Genomic DNA, 19,389 nt, shown 5'->3' with positions numbered 1-19,389 from the left:
CTAATAACCAGAGCTGCTCCCAAATGGAGCAGGCCAGCTTACAATGTACTGGGCCCTCCATGATGGCAAGGGTCCAAGGACAAGTTAGATGAGACGCTTAGGGAGGTGGAAGGGGCAAGCGCAAACTGTTTGTGCCACACAGGGACCTCAAGTCTTGCGTTAAACCAAAACACACACACATGCAAAACAACCAAACCCATTGCCATTAAGTTGATTCCAACTCATGGCGAGTATGTCATGTTATAGAGTAGAACTGAGCTCAATGGTGTTTTCTTGGCTGTAATCATTATGTAAGCCTATCACCGGGACTCTCTTTCATGGCACTATTGGGTGGGTTCAAACTGCCAGTCTCTGTTAGTAGTCAAGTGCAAACCATTATTACAGCTTATCGTCAGGCCCTGGGCTGTGCTTATTTAATTATCTCACTCACTCCTTGTAACAGCCTTGTGAGGAGACCAGGTACTATCATGCCCAGTTCCAGACAAGGAAAAACAGAGCTCCAAGGAAATCAAATAAGATGTGGTGGCCTGCGTCTGTGAAGATTATAGCCTAGGAAATCTTATGGGCAGTTCTACTCTGTCCTATAGCGTTGTTATGAGATGGACTCGAGTCGTCAGCAATGGGTTTGGTCTTTTTGCTTTGGCCCAAGGTCAAACTACTAGGAAGTGTAGAGCAGGGATTTGCTCTGATACCTGTGTGACCCCAAAGGCCATACCTTTAACAAGAGATAGAGACAACAATGAGGTCACTAGGGTGGTTGCTGATTCTGGGGAAAGGCAGAGAAGAGAGCAGGGAAAAGGTACTTCTGGACAACAGGCATTTCAGGGTTTTGCCTAAGGCCTGCGCTCGGATGGGCTGGTCTCTGAAAGTACCTCCCTAACTGATCATCCCAGCTCAGAAGCTGATGGGGGAAGGCTTGGCCAGGCTATAAGAGAGTGTGGGGTCACATCACCCTCCTCACAATCTCTAGATTTGCGAGTATAGAGCACAGTATGAAGACATGCAGGTGTAAATGTCACAGAATTTGTAAGGGAGACATTCCACTTGGGATCACCCTCGTTGGCTTTAAATGTACACGTGAGAAAACTGTGGCCCAAGCGCATGATGTAGGACTCGAGCTTGAGTCCAGATTTCCTGTGTTCTTCTCCCTCCCCAGTGACAAAGTGGACACCATTTCATTTTGCTTAGACAAAAGTATTGCTCATACTTTGGGTATCTTGCAATCTCCATTTCTTAAACTATTTTTAAAAACCACAGAGGTATAAGATTATCAGGCTTCTTTATAGATGGGATTAACTACAGAGAATGAGTCAAATTGTAACATTAGGATTTCATTTAGTAACTTCAGACTCTTTCTTGGACCTTCTACTAATTATTTGCTTTAAGAGTGAAAGGTTTTAATGCCAAATCATTTTTTTATAATTTTTTTTTAAATTTTAAGAGTAGAACATCCTTCTTAAATACTTTAAAATATAAAAAAGCAGAAGTAGAAAAGAGTTATAATAAATAAATAAGCCAGAGCCCCTCCATCCAAATAAAGCCTTACTGATATTTTGGTAGGCTTTACTTTTAAACTTAAAAAAAAAAAAAAAATTAATACTTTATTTTATTTTTATTGTTGAGAATATACACAACAGAACATCAATTCAGCAATTTCTACATGTACAATTCAGTGACATTGATTACATTCTTCAAGTTGTAACCATCCTCATTTTCCTCCCCCCATTAACATAAACTCACTGCCCCCTAAGTTTCCTTCACAATCTTTCGAGGTGCTGTTGTCGGTTTGATTCTATAGAGACAGATGTTAAAAGAGCACAATCCCCAAGGCAGACAAATCTTCTTTTATGCAAGAATTTTTGGTTTTACAAAGTTATATACTGTATACTACTTCAATTCAGCTTTTTTCACTTAATCTCGCTTTACGCACATTGTTCCATGTTATTTCATTTTATTAAAAACCATTATTTAATAATGTCAAATGACTTATGATAAAGTCTCCTGTGACTCATCAGCCAGAGGCCCAAATACAGAAAAGAAAATAAAGATAACGGTATCTTCCATTTCTCACTCCAACAAAATAGAGCCCTCACTCACTCAAGGAAAAGGTCACTATTGAGCACAGATTTTGAGACGCCCTTTTTTTAAAACCAAATACCGTGGCTATGCAATGAAGTGGCATCCCTCCGAGAAGCTGCCTTTCTTACAAAGATTTAGAAAATTCATATGACAAAAGCAGAAGAAGAAGGAATTTCAGACCTTCCTAAAGCACAGGGCTGTACACAGGGGAACCAAGAACCAAGGAGGTCCAGGTTTAGCACTAGGTGAAGAATTCATTTAAAAGAGCCTCAGGAAGGTAATCTAGGTCAGCCAACTCACACTGGGCTGTGACTACTGGGAACTGAATGTCATTACCATCTGACAGACGTTCAGTGGCCTGAATGAAATGAATTGGTTTCATTCCAGTTTCCAGAGAACAGGTGTGCACATCACCAAACAAAAGAGGGTGACTCTACCGTTTTAAAAAAAAAATCGTTATAGTTGGCACTAATTAACATCTCTGCTGGCAGGCTCAGCAGAAAGGTGAGAGTTCAATGCCTGTGGAAGGAGCTGATTTGCTTTGGAACAGGCAGGGATGCACTGATGAGCCCTTGTGAAATCACAATCCTCTAACAAATGTCCACAGCCCCAGAACTCCACCCTTTGACATATGCCTGGGTGGTGAAGTCTACGGGTGAACTGTTTATGCTGGGAAAGTAGGAAAGCAATCTATGGTGCACCTTTCCAACCCCGACCTGGACTACCTGAACAGAAGCCTCGGGCCCTGATAATGGAGTCTGGGAATGATGTCTCTTTCTCTCTCCCTCTTCCTTCTCATTATTGGGAAAACTCCCTCCCTGCTACAGCAAATAGGCTCTCTGGCTCTGTTCATGTGTGTGTTATATGGCACCTGGCCAATCCCATTCCTATATCTACTCCTGGCGAGGCATAAGAGGAGTATGTGCAGAACACCAACCCTGTCTGTCTCTTCTCCACGTGAGTACGGCATTGTTACACTGCCAGTGTATGTAAGTTATGCTTTTTATTGGTGACCCCGAACCTTAGCTCGACAGTTTAAGTCCTTGAAAACCAAACAAACCCACTGCCGTCAAGTCCATTCCGACTCACAGAGACCCTACAGGTCAGAGTAGAACTGCCCCATAGAGTTTCTAAGGAGTGCCTGGTGGACTTGAACTGCCGACCTTTTGGATAGCAGCCGTAGCACTTAACCACTACGCCACCAGGATTTCCCTGAGTCCTTGAATGCTTTGGAAAACCCAGAATGTCAACAGTCATCAGCAGCACTCTCACCAACAAAAAATATGTTGCCAGTTGCATTTCCAGTTCAAATCCTACCTCCTCAATGTAATTCTTTCTGTTTCTGATCAGATCTCTTTTGGTACTTGCCTTAGTACTTGCCTGGGTTTTCTGCAGGAGCAAAACCAGTGAAGCGTATGTATATAAACATATATCAAGAGAGATTTATTTCAAGGAAATGGTTCACACAGTTATGGAGGCTGGCAAGTCCTAAATCTGTGGGTCAGGCATCAGGCTGGAGGCTTCTCCTGACTCACATGGTTGCAGGGGCTGACAAACCCAAAATCGGCAGGTGAGATGGTAGGCTGCTGGCTCATATCTCAAGAACCAGAGGTCAGAGGACAATGAGTTGGATGCAGGATCAAGAAACAGAGAGATCTGACAGAACATTCATATATATTGGATGCAAGCCACACCCCCAAGGAAACTCCTCTTTCAACAGATTGGCCACTCACGTCAAATCACTAAATGATGGATGATTACACAATATCTGCCAAACCAATGAGCGCCATGGGCTAGCCAAGTTGGCACATAACTGTAACCATCCCAGTACTCTGTATCTACACTACCCGTTCGGCATTCTGTCCAGTAGTGGTATTTACGATTTTACTGTTTGGTACATCCAGCCATGTACCTGGCATACCTGCTGGAAATCTGGCCTTCTTTTAACTGGTAAGACCACCTAAGAGACTCGGAACCTTTGTACTCCAACCTATGCTCCATATATGCCTCACAGTCCCTCCCTAGAGCCTGATTCACCAGCCTAGTTAGCATCCAAGGCTCCCATACAATCACCTGCCCACCATATTCCTTATTCTTCCTCAGTCTCATCTTGGCTTAGTCCTTTCCCCTCCAACCAACCAATTTTTCTCGCTTTCTTTATATATTTGTCAATTCCTTACTCTATTCCCTTGAGAAAATGATTGCCTCCACTGGGAATACTCTCCCCACTTCTTTCTACCAACCTACTGTCATGACCCATCTCTTCGAAGTCTTGGCTTGGAACTTCCAAATAGAGGAAGTCTTCTCAGACCAACCACGCATTGGGCATATTTGGTTTTGTACTATATATTTTCTAAGTTTATGTTATCCCTCTGGTCACCAGGTTGAACCTTTAAGGAGAAGACTGTTATTGTCAATGCCTCCCCCCATTTTGGCCTAATACAATGCTCTACACACAACAGATGTTCCAGAAATATTTATAAGCTAAAAGATGCTCAGTAAGCATATGTTAGCAAAGGAGAAGTGATTCTACTTAAAATAGAGCCTAGTTTGTGGGCTCACTTTTGAAACACAATAAACTGACAAGAGAGATAAGTAAAAGCATTGATTGGCCACCACATCTCTTAGCTTCTGCCACAACCATTCCCACCACTTCTTGACCAATAACAATAGGAGCTACCATTTGATAAGTGCATACGCTTTGCTAAGCACTGTGTACATTATGTCATTTAATCCTAAGAGATAGAAATGATTATTCTATTATTAGCATTTTGCAGAGGAAAAAACTGAAGCTTGGAGAAGTTAAGCAACTTGCTCAAAAATCACATTTTAAGTGGAAGGTCTGATTTAAACATTAGGAGACATGGAGCTAAGAGGAAAGGATGGGAAGAAGGTGGGGAGAAAGGTACATGAAAAAGAAAAATCCCTGGGTCACTTTTCTCAGAGCTCTTTCCTGTCAAACCTTCCTCCACAACTGTGGTGGCTGCAGTAGTGCCCACCCAGGACCGAGGCACTTGTGCCCCAGCACAGCAAGGACTGGCTCACAAGTGAGTCCCAACCTGGGAACTGTTTTTGGCGGAAGGGACCTGCTTTACCCAAGGTTATAGCCCTACTCCAAGACTGGTGGGAAGCAGGGGGTGCAAATACTTGATAATCTTAACTGGGTTGGAATATCGTTGAAGGGCTAACACAGCTTCAGTGCTCCACGTGGCATCAGGTGAGGCCTCTGTTACAGTAAAATCACAACTCGATTTCTCCCCCTGCCCAATCCTGTCCCCTTCCCTCCCTCCTTTATGTTCGTTTTTCATAAGGGCACTCCCTAATGGGCCTCCTGCAGGCAAATCTCTCCCTCCGAGACTATTTTCTGGGCACCTGCCTAGAAACTAACCACTAAGTGAAGACACTAAGAGCCACTAAGATGCAAACCAAGAGTGAAAATGGTGGAATCAGGGCCGACAGCCTGTGCTCTAACTAACACCTGGAGAGAGATGCTGGAGAATCACATCCAAATGGCCTCAGCCAATGCTGGCATGAAAAACAATTGTGAAACAGCCAGTGCACGTATTGTGCCCCTCTCCACCCTGATGCTCCAGGTGCTGGCCTTCCCTTCTCCCTCACCCTTCAAGTACCAGAACCCCAACACTCTCTTCCTTCTTCCCACTCTCCCAAACTCTACATTTAGGAAAGGATTTGCTGAACTCAACCACACAAAATGAAAATTAATAAAATTAATGTAGTACTGCTTGGGATTTCAAATAAGCTAATGCTTTTATTTTTAAAGTTTACACCAAAGGAAGAAAATTGTCTTAGTTTCCTAGTGCTGTTGTAACAGAAATACCACAGCAGAGTGGTTTTAAAGAACATAAATTTGTTTTCTCACAGTTGAGGAGGCTAGAAGTCCAAATTCAAGGCACCAGCCATGGGGGGAGGCTGTCTCTCTGGCATCCCTGTTTCCGCTTCTACAGCCCCAGTGTTCCTTGGTTCCTGGCAACTCTCGCATGTGCTTCTATCTTCCCCAGTTTGTGCTCCCTTCTCTCTGTGTCTATGCTCTCTTTATAACTCAGCAGCGACTAGGTTTAAGACACAACCTTCCCTGATAGGGCTTCATTAGCATAACAAAGAAAACCATATTGCCAAATGGGATTAATCCACAGGTATAGGGGTTAGGATTCTAACACACATACTGGGGGGACACAATTCAATACATAACAAGTATGTACAGCAAAACTCCAGACATTATGCTGGCTGGGTGGAAAAGGGGTGTGTTAGCTTGGGGGTGGCCATCTCAGCCCTTCAGAACACAACCCTAACGGGTGATTCCACCAACCCCTGGGATCCTCACTGTCCCACAATGTCCCAGGTGCCATGAGGGTGCGTTGATTCTATACTGATACTCTGGAGTCACTAGCAGTTGATGAATTACCACACTGCAACTGGAGCAGACATCTGTCGGTGTCCCCTCGGCCCCCACGACTAAGGGAAAATCTAGAGTCTTTATATGGAGCTAATTTCACCAGAAAAACAAACAAATAAGCAATCAGTTCCTCTTTTGTTCGAGTCAAAAGCACATGAAAAGCCTTTTCAGGATACTGGGAGATGTTTCAGAAGAGATAGCAGCCTTTAAATTCACTCCTCACTGCTCTTCCGCAAAGGCGTATTTACCTACTTTTGGATAGAGCCAAGAAAGTGCGCATAGGAAAAATTCACCAGGTGGGGCTTTGCTACAGGATACCTACTCTCTATCTGAATGATTCTTTATGTCTATTGGAGAAGATAAAAGATACAACACTTTGCTTCTAATATTCTCATGTCTCAAAAATGAAGACTAGAGGACAGCTCGATTTATCACAGATTAATATATAAAGCTACGAGGCAGCAGGCTCAGTGGAATCAGGGACACTGGAGACACAAGGACTAAGAATTTTAATTGCTATTTAAAAGAAACTCATTGCCGTTGAGTTGATTCTGACTCATGGTGACCCCACGTGTATCAGAATAGAACTGTGTTCCGTAAGGTTTTCAACGGCTGATTTTTCAGCGGTAGATTGCCAAGCCTTTCATTCAAGGCACCTCTAGGTGGACTAGAACTTCCATCCCTTCAGTTAACAGCTGAGCACTTAACCATTTGTGCCATCCAACGCTGCCTTAATTGCTGTTTACTGCTATTATAGGAATTCCCCATACGTTACTTAAACCTCAATCTAAAAAAAAAAAGTGAGATCAATACGATTTTGCTCTCAGGTATAATTAATAAAATACGTAGAACAGTCTATCACACATTGTTCATTAATAATTCCTAAAGATAATCTAAGCTCTCCCTTTGGCAGTATAAATTTAGCTTTTTTACTTTGGTAGACACATTTTCATTAACAAAAATGTAAGAAGTTAAATACTTAGATGAGATTTCTAAAAACACACACATACATACCGGGAAAACGACAGAGAATGGTGTGAAGTAGCACTCACCTTCAGTGATAAAGGAGGCTTTCAGGTATAAAGAACTCTAGGATAATTTACCTTGATATACTGCCACAGATGACTGAGCATGGTTCAGTGTTGTGCAAGTACTGAATGGCTTTGGATGTTCCAATTAATACCTCGATTCGAATGTGCCAAGAGAGTGGGGCTGTTTTACCCTAAAAAGACAACAGTAATTGGTTTGCTTGCATTTTCTGAGTTAAAACTATGCATGTATACATACATTATACAGAAGTGTGCCAAAACAGATAATGAAGTGGAGGTGTGGTTGGGTGAATCAACATTTTGGTGTGCCACGACCTTTTTTTTTTTTTGCTTTAGGTGAAAGTTTACAGAGTAAATTAGTTTCCTATTCAACGATTTATACACAAACTCTTTCATGACATTGATTGCAATCCCTGCAATGTGTTAGCACTCTCCCTGTTTCTACCCTGAGCTCTCTGTTTCCATTCCTCCGGTTTCCCTCCCTTCCTACCTTCTCACCTTTGCTTCTGGGCATCTGCTCTTGGGTACCTAACTGTTCCAAGGAGCACATTCTTCACATTCCTCACAGGTGTTACTGTTTGTTTAATATACCTGTCTAATATTTGGCTTTGGCTCTCATGGACCTGTTCTAAATTTCTTCAACTTCAACTACTCAAGGTCGTACTCTGGCTCTCGTAGAGTTGTTCTAATTTTCTTCAGAGCCAGACTACAACCTTGAGTATATGCCACCTGAATTTAGAAACCATCTCAAGAATAGATTTGACACGTTGAACACTAATGACCAAAGACCAGATGAGTTGTGGCATGGCATCAAGGACATCATACATGAAGAAAGCAAGAGGCCATTAAAAAGACAGGAAAGAAAAAAAAGACCAAAATGGATGTCAGGAGAGGCTCTGAAACTTGCTCTTGAACGTCGAGCAGCTAAAGCAAAAGGAAGGAATGATGAAGTAAAAGAACTAAATAGAAGATTTCAAAGGGTGGCTCCAGAAGACAAAGTAAAGTATTATAATGATATGTGCAAAGAGCTGGAGATAGAAAACCGAAAGGGAAGAACAAGCTCGGCATTTCTCAAGCTGAAAGAACTGAAGAAAAAATTCAAGCCTCGAGTTGCAATTGTGAAGGAATTCTATGGGGAAAATATTAAACGACGCAAGAAGCATCAAAAGAAGATAGAAGGGATACACAGAGTCATTATACCAATAAGAACTGGTTGAAGTTCGACCATTTCAAGAGGTGGCATATGATCAGGAACCGATGGTACTGAAGGAAGAAGTCCAAGCTGCACTGAAGACACTGGCGAAAAACAAGGCTACAGGAATTGACGGAATATAAATTGAGATGTTTCAACAAACGGATGCAGTGCTGGAAGTGCTCATTCATCACCTGGCCATCCAACTGGAAGAGATCCATATTTATGCCTATTCCCAAGAAAGGTGATCCAACTGAACGCAGAAATTATCAAACAATACCGTTAATATCACATGCAAGGAAAATGTTGCTGCAGATCATTCAAAAGTGGCTGCAGCAGTACATTGACAGGCAAATGCCAGAAATGCAGGTCGGATTCAGGAGAGGATGTGGAACCAGGGATATCATTGCTGATGTCAGATGGATCCTGGCTGAAAGCAGAGAACACCAGAAGGATGTTTACCTGTGCTTTATTGACTATGCAAAGGCATTCAACTGTGTGGATCATAACAAATTATGGATAACAACCTGTACGTAGATCATGAGGCAGTTGTTTGGACAGAACAAGGGGATACTGCGTGGTTTAAACTCAGGAAAGGTGTGCGTCAGGGTTATATTCTTTCACCATACCTATTCAATCTGTATGCTGAGCAAATAATCCGAGAAGCTGGACTATATGAAGAAGAACGGGGCATTAGGATTGGAGGAAGACTCATTAACAACCTGTGTTATGCAGATGTCACAACCTTGCTTGCTGAAAGTCAAGAGGACTTGAAGCACTTACTAATGAAGATCAAAGACCACAGCCTTCAGTATGGATTGCACCTCAACATAAAGAAAACAAAAATCCTCACAACTGGACCAGTAAGCAACATCATGATAAATGGAGAAAAGATCGAAGTTGTCAAGGATTTCACGTTACTTGACCCACAATCAACGCCCACGGATGCTGCAGACAAGAAATCAAAAGATGCATTGCAGTGGGCAAATCCGCTGCAAAGGACCTCTTTAAAGTGCCAAAAAGCAAAGATGTCACCTTGAAGACTAAGGTGCACCTGACCCAAGCCATGGTATTTTCAATCGCATCATATGCATGTGAAAGCTGGACAACGAATAAGGAAGACTGAAGAAGAATTGAAGCCTTTGAATTGTGGTGTTGGTGAGGAATGCTGAATATACCATGGACTGCCAAAAGAACGAACAAATCTGTCTTGGAAGAAGTACAACCAGAATGCTCCTTAGAGGCAAGGATGACGAGACTGTGTCTTACATACTTTGGACATGTTATCAGGAAGGATCAGTCCCTGGAGAAGGACATCATGCCTGGTAAAGTACAGGGTCAGCAGAAAAGAGCAAGACCCTCAACGAAATGGATTGACACAGTGGCTGCAACAACGGGTTCAAGCATAACAATGATTGTGAGGATGGCGCAGGACCAGGCAGTGTTTTATTCTTTGGTACACAGAGTCGCTATGAGTTGGAGCCAACTCACTGACACCTAACAACAACAACATTTGGCTGAAAAGTGAACTTCGGAAGTAGCTTCAGTTCTGAGTCAGAAGGGTGTCTAGGGGCCATAGTCTTGAGGGTTTCTGTAGTCTCTGTCAGACTAATAAGTCTGGTCTTTTTTGTGAATTTGGATTTTATTCTACACTTTTCTCCCATTCTGTCTGGGACCCTGTACTGCGATCCTGGTCAAAGCGATATGTTCAGTGGTGGAAGCCAGACACCATCTAGTTCTTCTGGTCTCAGACTGGTGAAGCCTGTGGTTAATATGGTCCATTAGTCCTTTGGGCTAATTGCTTCCTTGTGTCATTGGTTTTCTTCATTCTGCCACAACCTATTTTTAATTCAAGATGAGTTTTCCTCTATTTCCAGTAATGGCTGTAGGCCTCTTTAGAGACAATAGAAATACCAAATAATTTTAATATTTATTAGCTTTATCAAAACATGGATACTGAGGTAACTATGTTTAAATTTCATTAAGATTTTTAAATTATTTGTGGCACAATAGTGTGGGTAGTTGAGAGTAATCTGTTTTTATTTTCCTCCTGACTGAAACAATCTATTGAGAATTGATTTTCAAATTTATCCTTCAAAAATATCATGTGAAGACTAATAGCCTACAGGAGTCACAACCTCAACTATCCTGAGACCAGAAGAACTAGATGATATCCAGCTGCTGCCACTGACTGATCTGACCAGGGTCAGAATAGATGATCCCAAAAAGAATGGGAGAAAAATGTAGAACAAAACTCAAATGCTTAAAAAAGGCCAGACTAACCGGACCACCTGAGACCAGAGGACTCCTTAAGATTATTGCCCTGAGACACTCCTTAAATCTCAGACCAAAACTATCCCTTGAGATCACCTTTTAGAGAAAAGCAGAGGGACACAAAAATAAAGGATATTATTCATTGGATCGGTGCTCTACTAAAAAACCATCTGTATGAGTACAAAAGATCAACGTTTAATCTAAAGCAAAGATGAGAAGGTAAGGGGGCAGGGAAACTAGAGATGGAACAACCAGAACACAATTAAAGAGTTCGCTCACACATTGTGAAAAATTTAACTAATGTCACTCCAATTTATGTGGAAATTGTCAAATGAGAACCTTACTTGCTGTGTAAGCTTTCACCCAAAACACAACAAAATATTATTTAAAGGAAAAAAAAATCTTGTGAGAAATCATGGTGTTCTTCAAACCTCTCCTCTTTCAGGAGTTTGTATCACCTTCATATCTGTATTTTGTATTGAGTGATACTTCTTATAAAGTTATACAAATAAAAATTATTCGAGAAATAAGCGTGGTTGATATAAAGTCTCTAGAGATATATAGAATCAATAATGAGTAAGGATTAGCAAATTTTTGGCAACTGTGTGGCACAACACATAATAACTCAGATATTTATATAGCCTTTTAAGAGTAAGAAATTAGTTCATGCAGAAGTGCTGTCCTTCCTTGGAAAATGCATCCTTTGCTATCCCCTCTTGTGAACACACCTTGGCCTCCCAGCGCGCTCAGGTTTCTAACAGCTTCCCTGGGGTTACACAGAATCAGAGGACCAGGCAGAGTAACAGATACTACTTACTACACATTGCAATCTGTCAAAAAGTGATCCATTTCTCATATACGGATAAACCAGACAGAACTTCTCAGTCTCTGTAAAATATGCAGCCAACTCCAGTATGTTTGGATGATGAAACCTTGAAACAAAAGATTTTCAAAGCCATATTCAAATAGGAAATGAACAATACTCTGGTTTGGGGGTTAGGAGGGGATGGGGAATGAGCCTAAAGCAGGATACAAACCCGACCAAGGGAGAAGTAATTTCATTGGACCCATCACACAGAGATATGCTTTCCAAATTGGTCTACAGAGTGCTAAAAATACTAGGTACTCTTTTTGATTGGCTGTGGTCATAGAACTATGAATAAAATAGCCTAATGTAAAACAGAAAATTTAAAGAAAGTGAAAATTTTTAAGATTTAGGATGTTGGAAACTTTACAAAAAATACACACTATTTGATATTAACTTATTATTATTAAGCACAATATGACTTATTTATTAAATAAATTAATATATTAAACATAATGCAACTGAAATTATTCACTTCATTGCTTTAGGCATCATGTGTAAGTAAATTAACGAAAACAAAAGGAAACAGAGACTGTTTTCATTAAACATTTATTGAGTACTACCAGGTTAGATGGAGCCCTGGTGGCACAGTGGTTAAGAACTATGACTGCTAACCAAAAGGTGGGCAGTTTGAATCCACCAGCTACTTCTTAGAAATCCTGTGAGGCAGCTCTGTCCTATAGGTTGCTATGAGTTGGGAATCAACTCAACAGCAATGATTTTTTTTTTTTTCTGGTACTATGTCAGGTACTGTGCTAGATGCCAGTCACACAGCTAAAAGAGACATCCAATATCGTCACCAAATTTCATAATCCATGTGAATAGTAAAGTTCAATGCTGTAAAACATCACTAATTTTACATCACAGATTTTTATGTTACTACATTTTTTTTTTTTTTTTACAGTATACATTCCTCAGACTCCTTTCTAATAATAATTTATTAGCTTATTAACAAAGAGGAGCCCTGGTGGCACAGCGGTTAAGAGCTCGAATTTACCAGCCACTCCCTGGAAATTCTATGGGACAGTTCTACTCTGTCCTATAGGTCATTATGAGTCAGAATCAATTGGAATTGGTTTTGGATTAACAAAGACTCTACGTCTTGAATGAATGTATCATCACTATAGAGACCAATGGAACCAAGTAACAATCGTGAAATACAAAACATGAAATTCACGCACAGGGTGAACCTGGTTCAATTTGACAACTAGTTCTTGAACACCTACTATGCCTTGGCATGCTTGGGTATATTAAAATAAAGCCGTTTTTAAAAAGTTTTGAAATATAGGTCTATAATTCGTTTCTTCAGTAGTAAAACTTTCCTATAAACAACACATACACAAACACAGAGAAACTTTAAAAAAAAGTCAAAAACTTCAGTGACAAAAGGTATGTGTAAGATCCGTACACCTATTATGATTCAGACCGTATCTACAAAATGAAAAGCACTGGACTGAAAAAGGAATTGAGCTGGTGTCTCTGGCTGTCTAAACAACTGATCTATACCACCAGTTGGGTGATTCTCCTGCAATTTAAGACAATTCAAAGGGAAAGAAATCCTCTGGAAAGCAGTAGATAGAAGACCTCATATAGACACAGCCATAGTTCGGTGCCCTGATCTCTTACTAACAGAGCAGAAAGGACCAACTGCTTCTTTTAAAATATTATAGATCAAGCAGAAAAATGGATCCTTTGGGAGTTAGCAAGGTATGGAACAAGGAGATGCCATGAAGAGAGATCATGGGTTTAAGCCTACGGACCTGCCCTATCCATCCTTTTGCTACAAACTTTGAAACCAGTAGGATTTTAGATTATACAGACCTGAAGGTTGGCAGGATTTGATACCTTTCAAAATCGGTTCCATAAATATTTTTGAGTACCTACTATAGACTACTACAGACTGAATTTGGCGTAAGGCACCACGGTGTGGCAGAGCAAGCCAACTTGAGTGACAGAAAAACCTGGGTTTGAATCTCTGTTCTTCTATTTATCAGCTGTGTGAATTTGGGCAAGTTATTTAGCATCTCCGAGCCTGTTTACTCAAACGCAAATAGTATTTAAAATGTCTACTTCCTGAGGTTCTTATGAAAATTCAATGAAAGGTAAAACTTAGACAAGTGCCAAATCAGCAAAAATTATTAGCTCCATTTCCTTCCCTTGAGGAAGGAGGGATAAAAGGCAACAGAAGCCAGATTCTAAAGAGTTTACAGTACAAAGTCTTAGGTCTTAAGTGATTCTCTTAAGATTAAAACAGAAATACTCAACCTTCAGGTCAGCTTAGAAGCCTAATCTGCTGCTCCCCTACCCCAAGTCCAAGTGATCATTTCCTCTTTCTCCCAAGCTCCATACTACCTCATCTCATCACTCAGTTTACTGAAATTGCCTGTTCACTCACATACTTCTTTCCCAACCCCACTCCAGATGGTATGCTCCAAGAAGAGAGGGTTGTGTCTGCCTTATCCATACCTTAATGTCCAAGAAGAGGAAGAAGGACAGAGTAGAACTATAGGACAGAGTAGAGCTGCCCCATAGAGTTTCCAAGGAGTGTCTGGCTGATTCAAACTGCCAACCCTTTGGTTAGCAGCCATAGCACTTAACCACCACGCCACCAGGGTTTCCAACTTTAAAATAGTATATTTAAAAAAAAAAAAAAAACCAAACCCACTGCCATGGAGTCGATTCTGACTCGTAGCGACCCTATAGGACAGAGTAGAATTGCCCCATAGAGTTTCCAAGGAGCGCCTGGCGGATTCAAACTGCCAACCTCTTGGTTGGCACCTGTAGCACTTAATCACTATGCCACCAGGGTTTCCTATCTCTTAAATGTATGAAAAGATTATTAATCTCACTTATAATAGAAAAGGAAATTTAAAATACACTGAGAAATCATTTTTATCTATCAGAATGGCAAAAATTAAAAGGTAAGAAAACACACTAGCTTGGCAAGAATGTGGGGAACAACACAATCTCATATATTACTGGTATTAGTGTAAACTGGTATAACATGTATTGGAGGATAATTTGGTAATATGTAATACACATTTGATCTGTAACATTATTTATGGAAATTTATGTATTTAACCATGTACAAAATAACATACACACAGGGTTTCCTCATTTGCAGCATTATTTTTTAATAATAAAAGAAAAAATTTAACATCCATCAATAAAATACAGAATTCTAAAACAAGCAAAATGAACTATGTGTGTATGTATATGCTACCTCTCCTGAGAAAAGAAGAAAATAAGAAAACAAAATGCGTATTTCCTTATGCAAAGATGTAATCTGGGAAGATATACAAGAACCTGATAACACTGATGCCTTTGGGAAAATCAACTGGGTAGCTGTACGATAACAGTGGGAGGAAATCTTTTCTCAGTTTACCCTTTTGTACTTTTCAAAGGTTTAACTCTCTTACTTATTCGTAAACAAATAAAGCTTAAACATAAAAATCCTCCACTATTACAATTTTGGTTTTTTATGGACTAAATGGTATTGTTATGGATTGAATTATGTCTCCCCAAAAATGCATGTTGTAAATCCTAACCTCTCTGTCTATGGTTATAATCCCATCTGGGAATGAGTTGTCTTTGTAATGTTAATTAGGCAGGAGTATCTTCATTTAATCTCTTTTGAGATATAAAAGAGAGAAAAAGCAAGCTAGCAAGAGAGATGGGGTATGACAGATGCCAAGACACATGGAGATATCCAAGGAACTAGGAAGCAGAAGCCAAAGAGACAAGGACATTTGTTCTAGAACCAACAGAGAAAAATTTCCCCTATAGCCGGCACCCTGAATTCAGACTTCTAGCCTCCTAGACTGTGAGAATATAAATTTCTGCTTGTTAAAGCCATCTACTTGTGGTATTTCTGTTATAGAAACACTAGCTAGCTAAGACACATATATATTAAGTTTTTAAGATTAGCACCTCTTGGTTTTTGGTCCTGGATATAAAAAGAGAGGGACTCAGCATAATGCTCCCCCCCACCCCCACCACCACATTGGCTCAGAAAACATCTGAAAAGAACATTTTGTATTGGTAAAGGGTGATGAGTGGATTCTATAGGGTTAGGGGCCTTTGATGAAGCAGGCTGCACAGCTGCAGATATGAATATATATGAAAATGAAGTCATTTTAATTTGTCTCCAAGGACCCTTAGACTCATAAATGAATTCCCAGAAAATAATATGCACATCAAAAGCACTTGAGTCCTTTGTCTGAAACTCTTTCTGCAAAGGACTATAATGATGAAACAGTTTCTGGACTCGAATGTCTCTAAGGAAAGGGTGAAATATATACAATTCTAATGTTCTTTTTTTTGTTCTAAGGATTATTTTACATTCAACCATGTTAGTCACACATGATTTAACCCACTTCCTGGTGGCAGTTTCAATGTTCTTGCTAAAATATGGTCAAGTGAATTATATAAATGGTCTATTTTAAAATGTATTTTAAGGAATATACTAAAGCCGATGTCAAAAATTTACCCAGAGTTCTAACATCTGACCCACATTTATTATAGCCAACCATGCCAAGCACTGTGCTGTAGAATCAAAGATGAACAAAGATGAAGACCAGGCAAAAAGGGCAGGAAATTCCAGACAAAATATACTCACAGTAGTAAAACTTCAAGCTCAGATAAAAACTTCTTCCACTGTTTCTTACATAGCATTTTTTTCTCCTAAATATCATATAAAAAGACAAGAAAAAAAATTAAGAAAAGCATCTCTATTTCTGGGATCCTTAAGCCAGGGCCCGTGGTCTCCCTGAAATGATAGGCACGTTCTGATGTACGTGCATATGAACATTTTTCCGGGCAGAGCAGCCTTAGCTTTCATCAGATTTTCAAAAAATTTATTACATTGCCAAATGTTATATTCAAACTCTTACCATATTTTGCAAACATTTACATAAATTCAGATATAGTATATGTATTCAAAGAAAATCCCATGACAGAAACACCCCACTTGATCTCACAAAGAATCTAATTCACAATGGCTATATTTTGGTTAGAAGTGGCAGCTTCTTTGAGACTTGCCATTGCTGCAAAATTTCACTAATTCGGCATTTGAGGGTCATTTGGATGTGCAGGCTCGAGTTCACCTTTGTATTAATTTTGGAAAGACAGGTTCATGATGCAAAGGAAAAATGTATCCCCTTATTTCAAAGCTTCAGAAGCTAGTTCAGAGGCTGACGCATGAATTTTTATTGAGCAAATAATGAATTCACACCTACTCTGTACCTGGCACTGTTGTCCATACTTTAATACACTTACATCACTGCATGTGTCTGGGCCTCAGGTCCCTAACCTCTAAAACAAAAGAGAAAGGGTTGAAGTTAAGTATGGTGCTGAGGGCAGGAGTAGAATGCTTGCCTCCCGTGCCGGGGATCCAGTTTGCCAACGCACCTCACGCATAGCCACCACACATCTGTCAGTGGAGCCCTGCCTGTTGCTACAGTGCAGGTTCTGGTAGAGCTTCCAGACTAAGACAGACTAGGAAGATCTCCTTTCAAAAAACCCCTGTGGATCACAATGGTCACATCTGCAACTCTGACTTACAGGCAGCTAACAAGTACGCTCCTACGTCCTATCATTTGAAAATCACTAAAGAGGGCAGAGTTTTTAGAACCCTATTCTCAGGAATACTGGAACAGAAATCCAACGGGAATTCTGGAAACTATTTTCCAAGTGAAGCCAGGAAGTCAGAAGCGATAAGCCAGGCTAACAAGCCATTTTCAAGGACCACTTGATCAGAATTTACATTTTAAAAGAGCATGGGCCTGGGAGCCAAGAGGATTGTTTATCAGTCCCATGTCTAACACTAAGTTAAAAAAATTAGGTACCTATTAATCTTGCTAAGGTCATAGTTTCCTTCACCTGAAAAATGAAGCAGCTGTTTTTTGTGTTTATGCTAACCTAGCACTCTAATGGCTCGCTGCTCAAACTGTTTGTTGGACAAGGAGCGTGGGCTTCTCTGAGAGCTGGTGACAATGCTGAATCTCAGGCCTGGCCCAGACCTGATGAATCAGAATCTGCATTGGCAGAAGAGCCCCAGGTGATCCAGGTGCATATTACAGTGGAGAAGCACGGCTTTAACACATCTGGTGTATTTCACCACCTCAGTCCCTCTAAGAAGGGTGATTGAAATTAATGTCCCAATATTACAAAATCGTATTTCTTTAAACACTGCTCAGTCTGTGGTTTCATTAAATCTTTCCTGATAAGTGTGTGTGTGTGTATATGCAAATGTGCGTGTGTGCATGCATACACACATGCGTTGAAGCAGAGGAGGGGCTGGAGATAAAATCAGAGAGCAAAAGTCCAACCATACTTTTATTCACCCCCTTAAAACCAAAACAAAAAACTATACCTGTTGCTCTCGAGTCGATTCCAGCTCACAGCAACCCTACAGGACAGAGTAGAACTGCCCCACATGGTTTCAAGGAGTGGCTGGTGGATTCGAACTGCAGACCTTTTGGTTAGCAGCTGTAGCTCTTAACCACTATGCCACCAGGGTTTCCTTTACTACCTTAAAAGGCCGTTAAAAGACAGTGTGGGAACAGGGTTTGCAAGACTTAGTACATTACCTCCTGTCTATTTACTCCTAGTGATTAGCAACTAAATTCATGAACAGGGCATATGTGCATTCATCCAATTCATCCAACAAACATTTACTGAGAAACTACTATGGACCAGGCCCTGCAATAAGGCACTGGGACACAAAGATAAATAAGAGCTCTTGAGAGAACTTAACAACCTAGTCCGTTGGGAGAGCTGGTTGAGAAAATCAACACTACGAGATAATGGTGGAGGGCGAGGTCAAGGGCAGTCAATAAAATGACACCCGTCTTCAGGACAGGAAGGGATGAGGATCTTGAGCCAATGGCACACTATTCTGAAGCCATACTTGTGGAGAGAAAACTCACAAAGAGTGTGACTTGGTGGTAGCTGCAAAGTAAGGAAAAAAGTGGATGGAGCCTTTGGGGAGGTGTCCTTGGGACTCAACTACGGGAAGTGTACAAATGGAGCCACGGACCCTCTGACCCTAAGAAACAGGCTTCAGTAGGCCACTTCTACAGTAACCCCATTCTATCTGGTGAATGGTTTTACCAGTAGATTGTCCCATTTCTTGATTAGATGGCTTACCTCTTAGGAGTCTTGAATGCCTATAATGTGGAAAACCTTTGCATCTCTACTTTGTATACCGCAAAAATCCCCCCTTCTTTATCTGGGAAGTCTTTGTGAACATTTTTGGTTCCTTCTACCACGTTTTGAAAGAGTGGGGCAAAACACAATTTGGGAAAATGGAGAAACTGAGTTAATAATAGCAAAAAGGCCCTATAACCTAAGCTGCAAACTAGGGAACACCTTAGATTCCTCCTTCTTTCCACTTCCCTAGTCCTACCCAATGGGTCACCAGATTTGGTCCATTTCACCTCATCTCTTACACTTATCTTCTCCTCACCATTCTATTGCCTCTGCCCTGACTTACAGCAGTGGTTCTCAGCACTGG

General features: G+C 40.7%; 1 protein-coding gene across 1 annotated transcript in view; it reads right to left on the bottom strand.

Moving 5' to 3' along the window:
• The window catches only part of IRAK3 (interleukin 1 receptor associated kinase 3), a 79,736-nt gene that overhangs the window by 20,490 nt on the left and 39,857 nt on the right, over positions 1-19,389 (bottom strand). The window contains exons 6-8 of the mRNA XM_049883793.1: positions 16,492-16,556; positions 11,826-11,940; positions 7,597-7,715 (exon numbers count right to left, since the gene is read on the bottom strand). Coding sequence (XP_049739750.1) covers positions 7,597-7,715; positions 11,826-11,940; positions 16,492-16,556 — 299 coding nt within the window. The remainder of the gene's footprint in view (positions 1-7,596; positions 7,716-11,825; positions 11,941-16,491; positions 16,557-19,389) is intronic.

This window comes from Elephas maximus, chromosome 4 (assembly GCF_024166365.1).
Source record: "Elephas maximus indicus isolate mEleMax1 chromosome 4, mEleMax1 primary haplotype, whole genome shotgun sequence".
In the NCBI taxonomy this organism is placed as follows: Eukaryota; Metazoa; Chordata; class Mammalia; order Proboscidea; family Elephantidae; genus Elephas; species Elephas maximus.
Note: the sequence above shows the minus strand (reverse complement) of the source record. Positions and strands in the feature narration are given on the sequence as shown.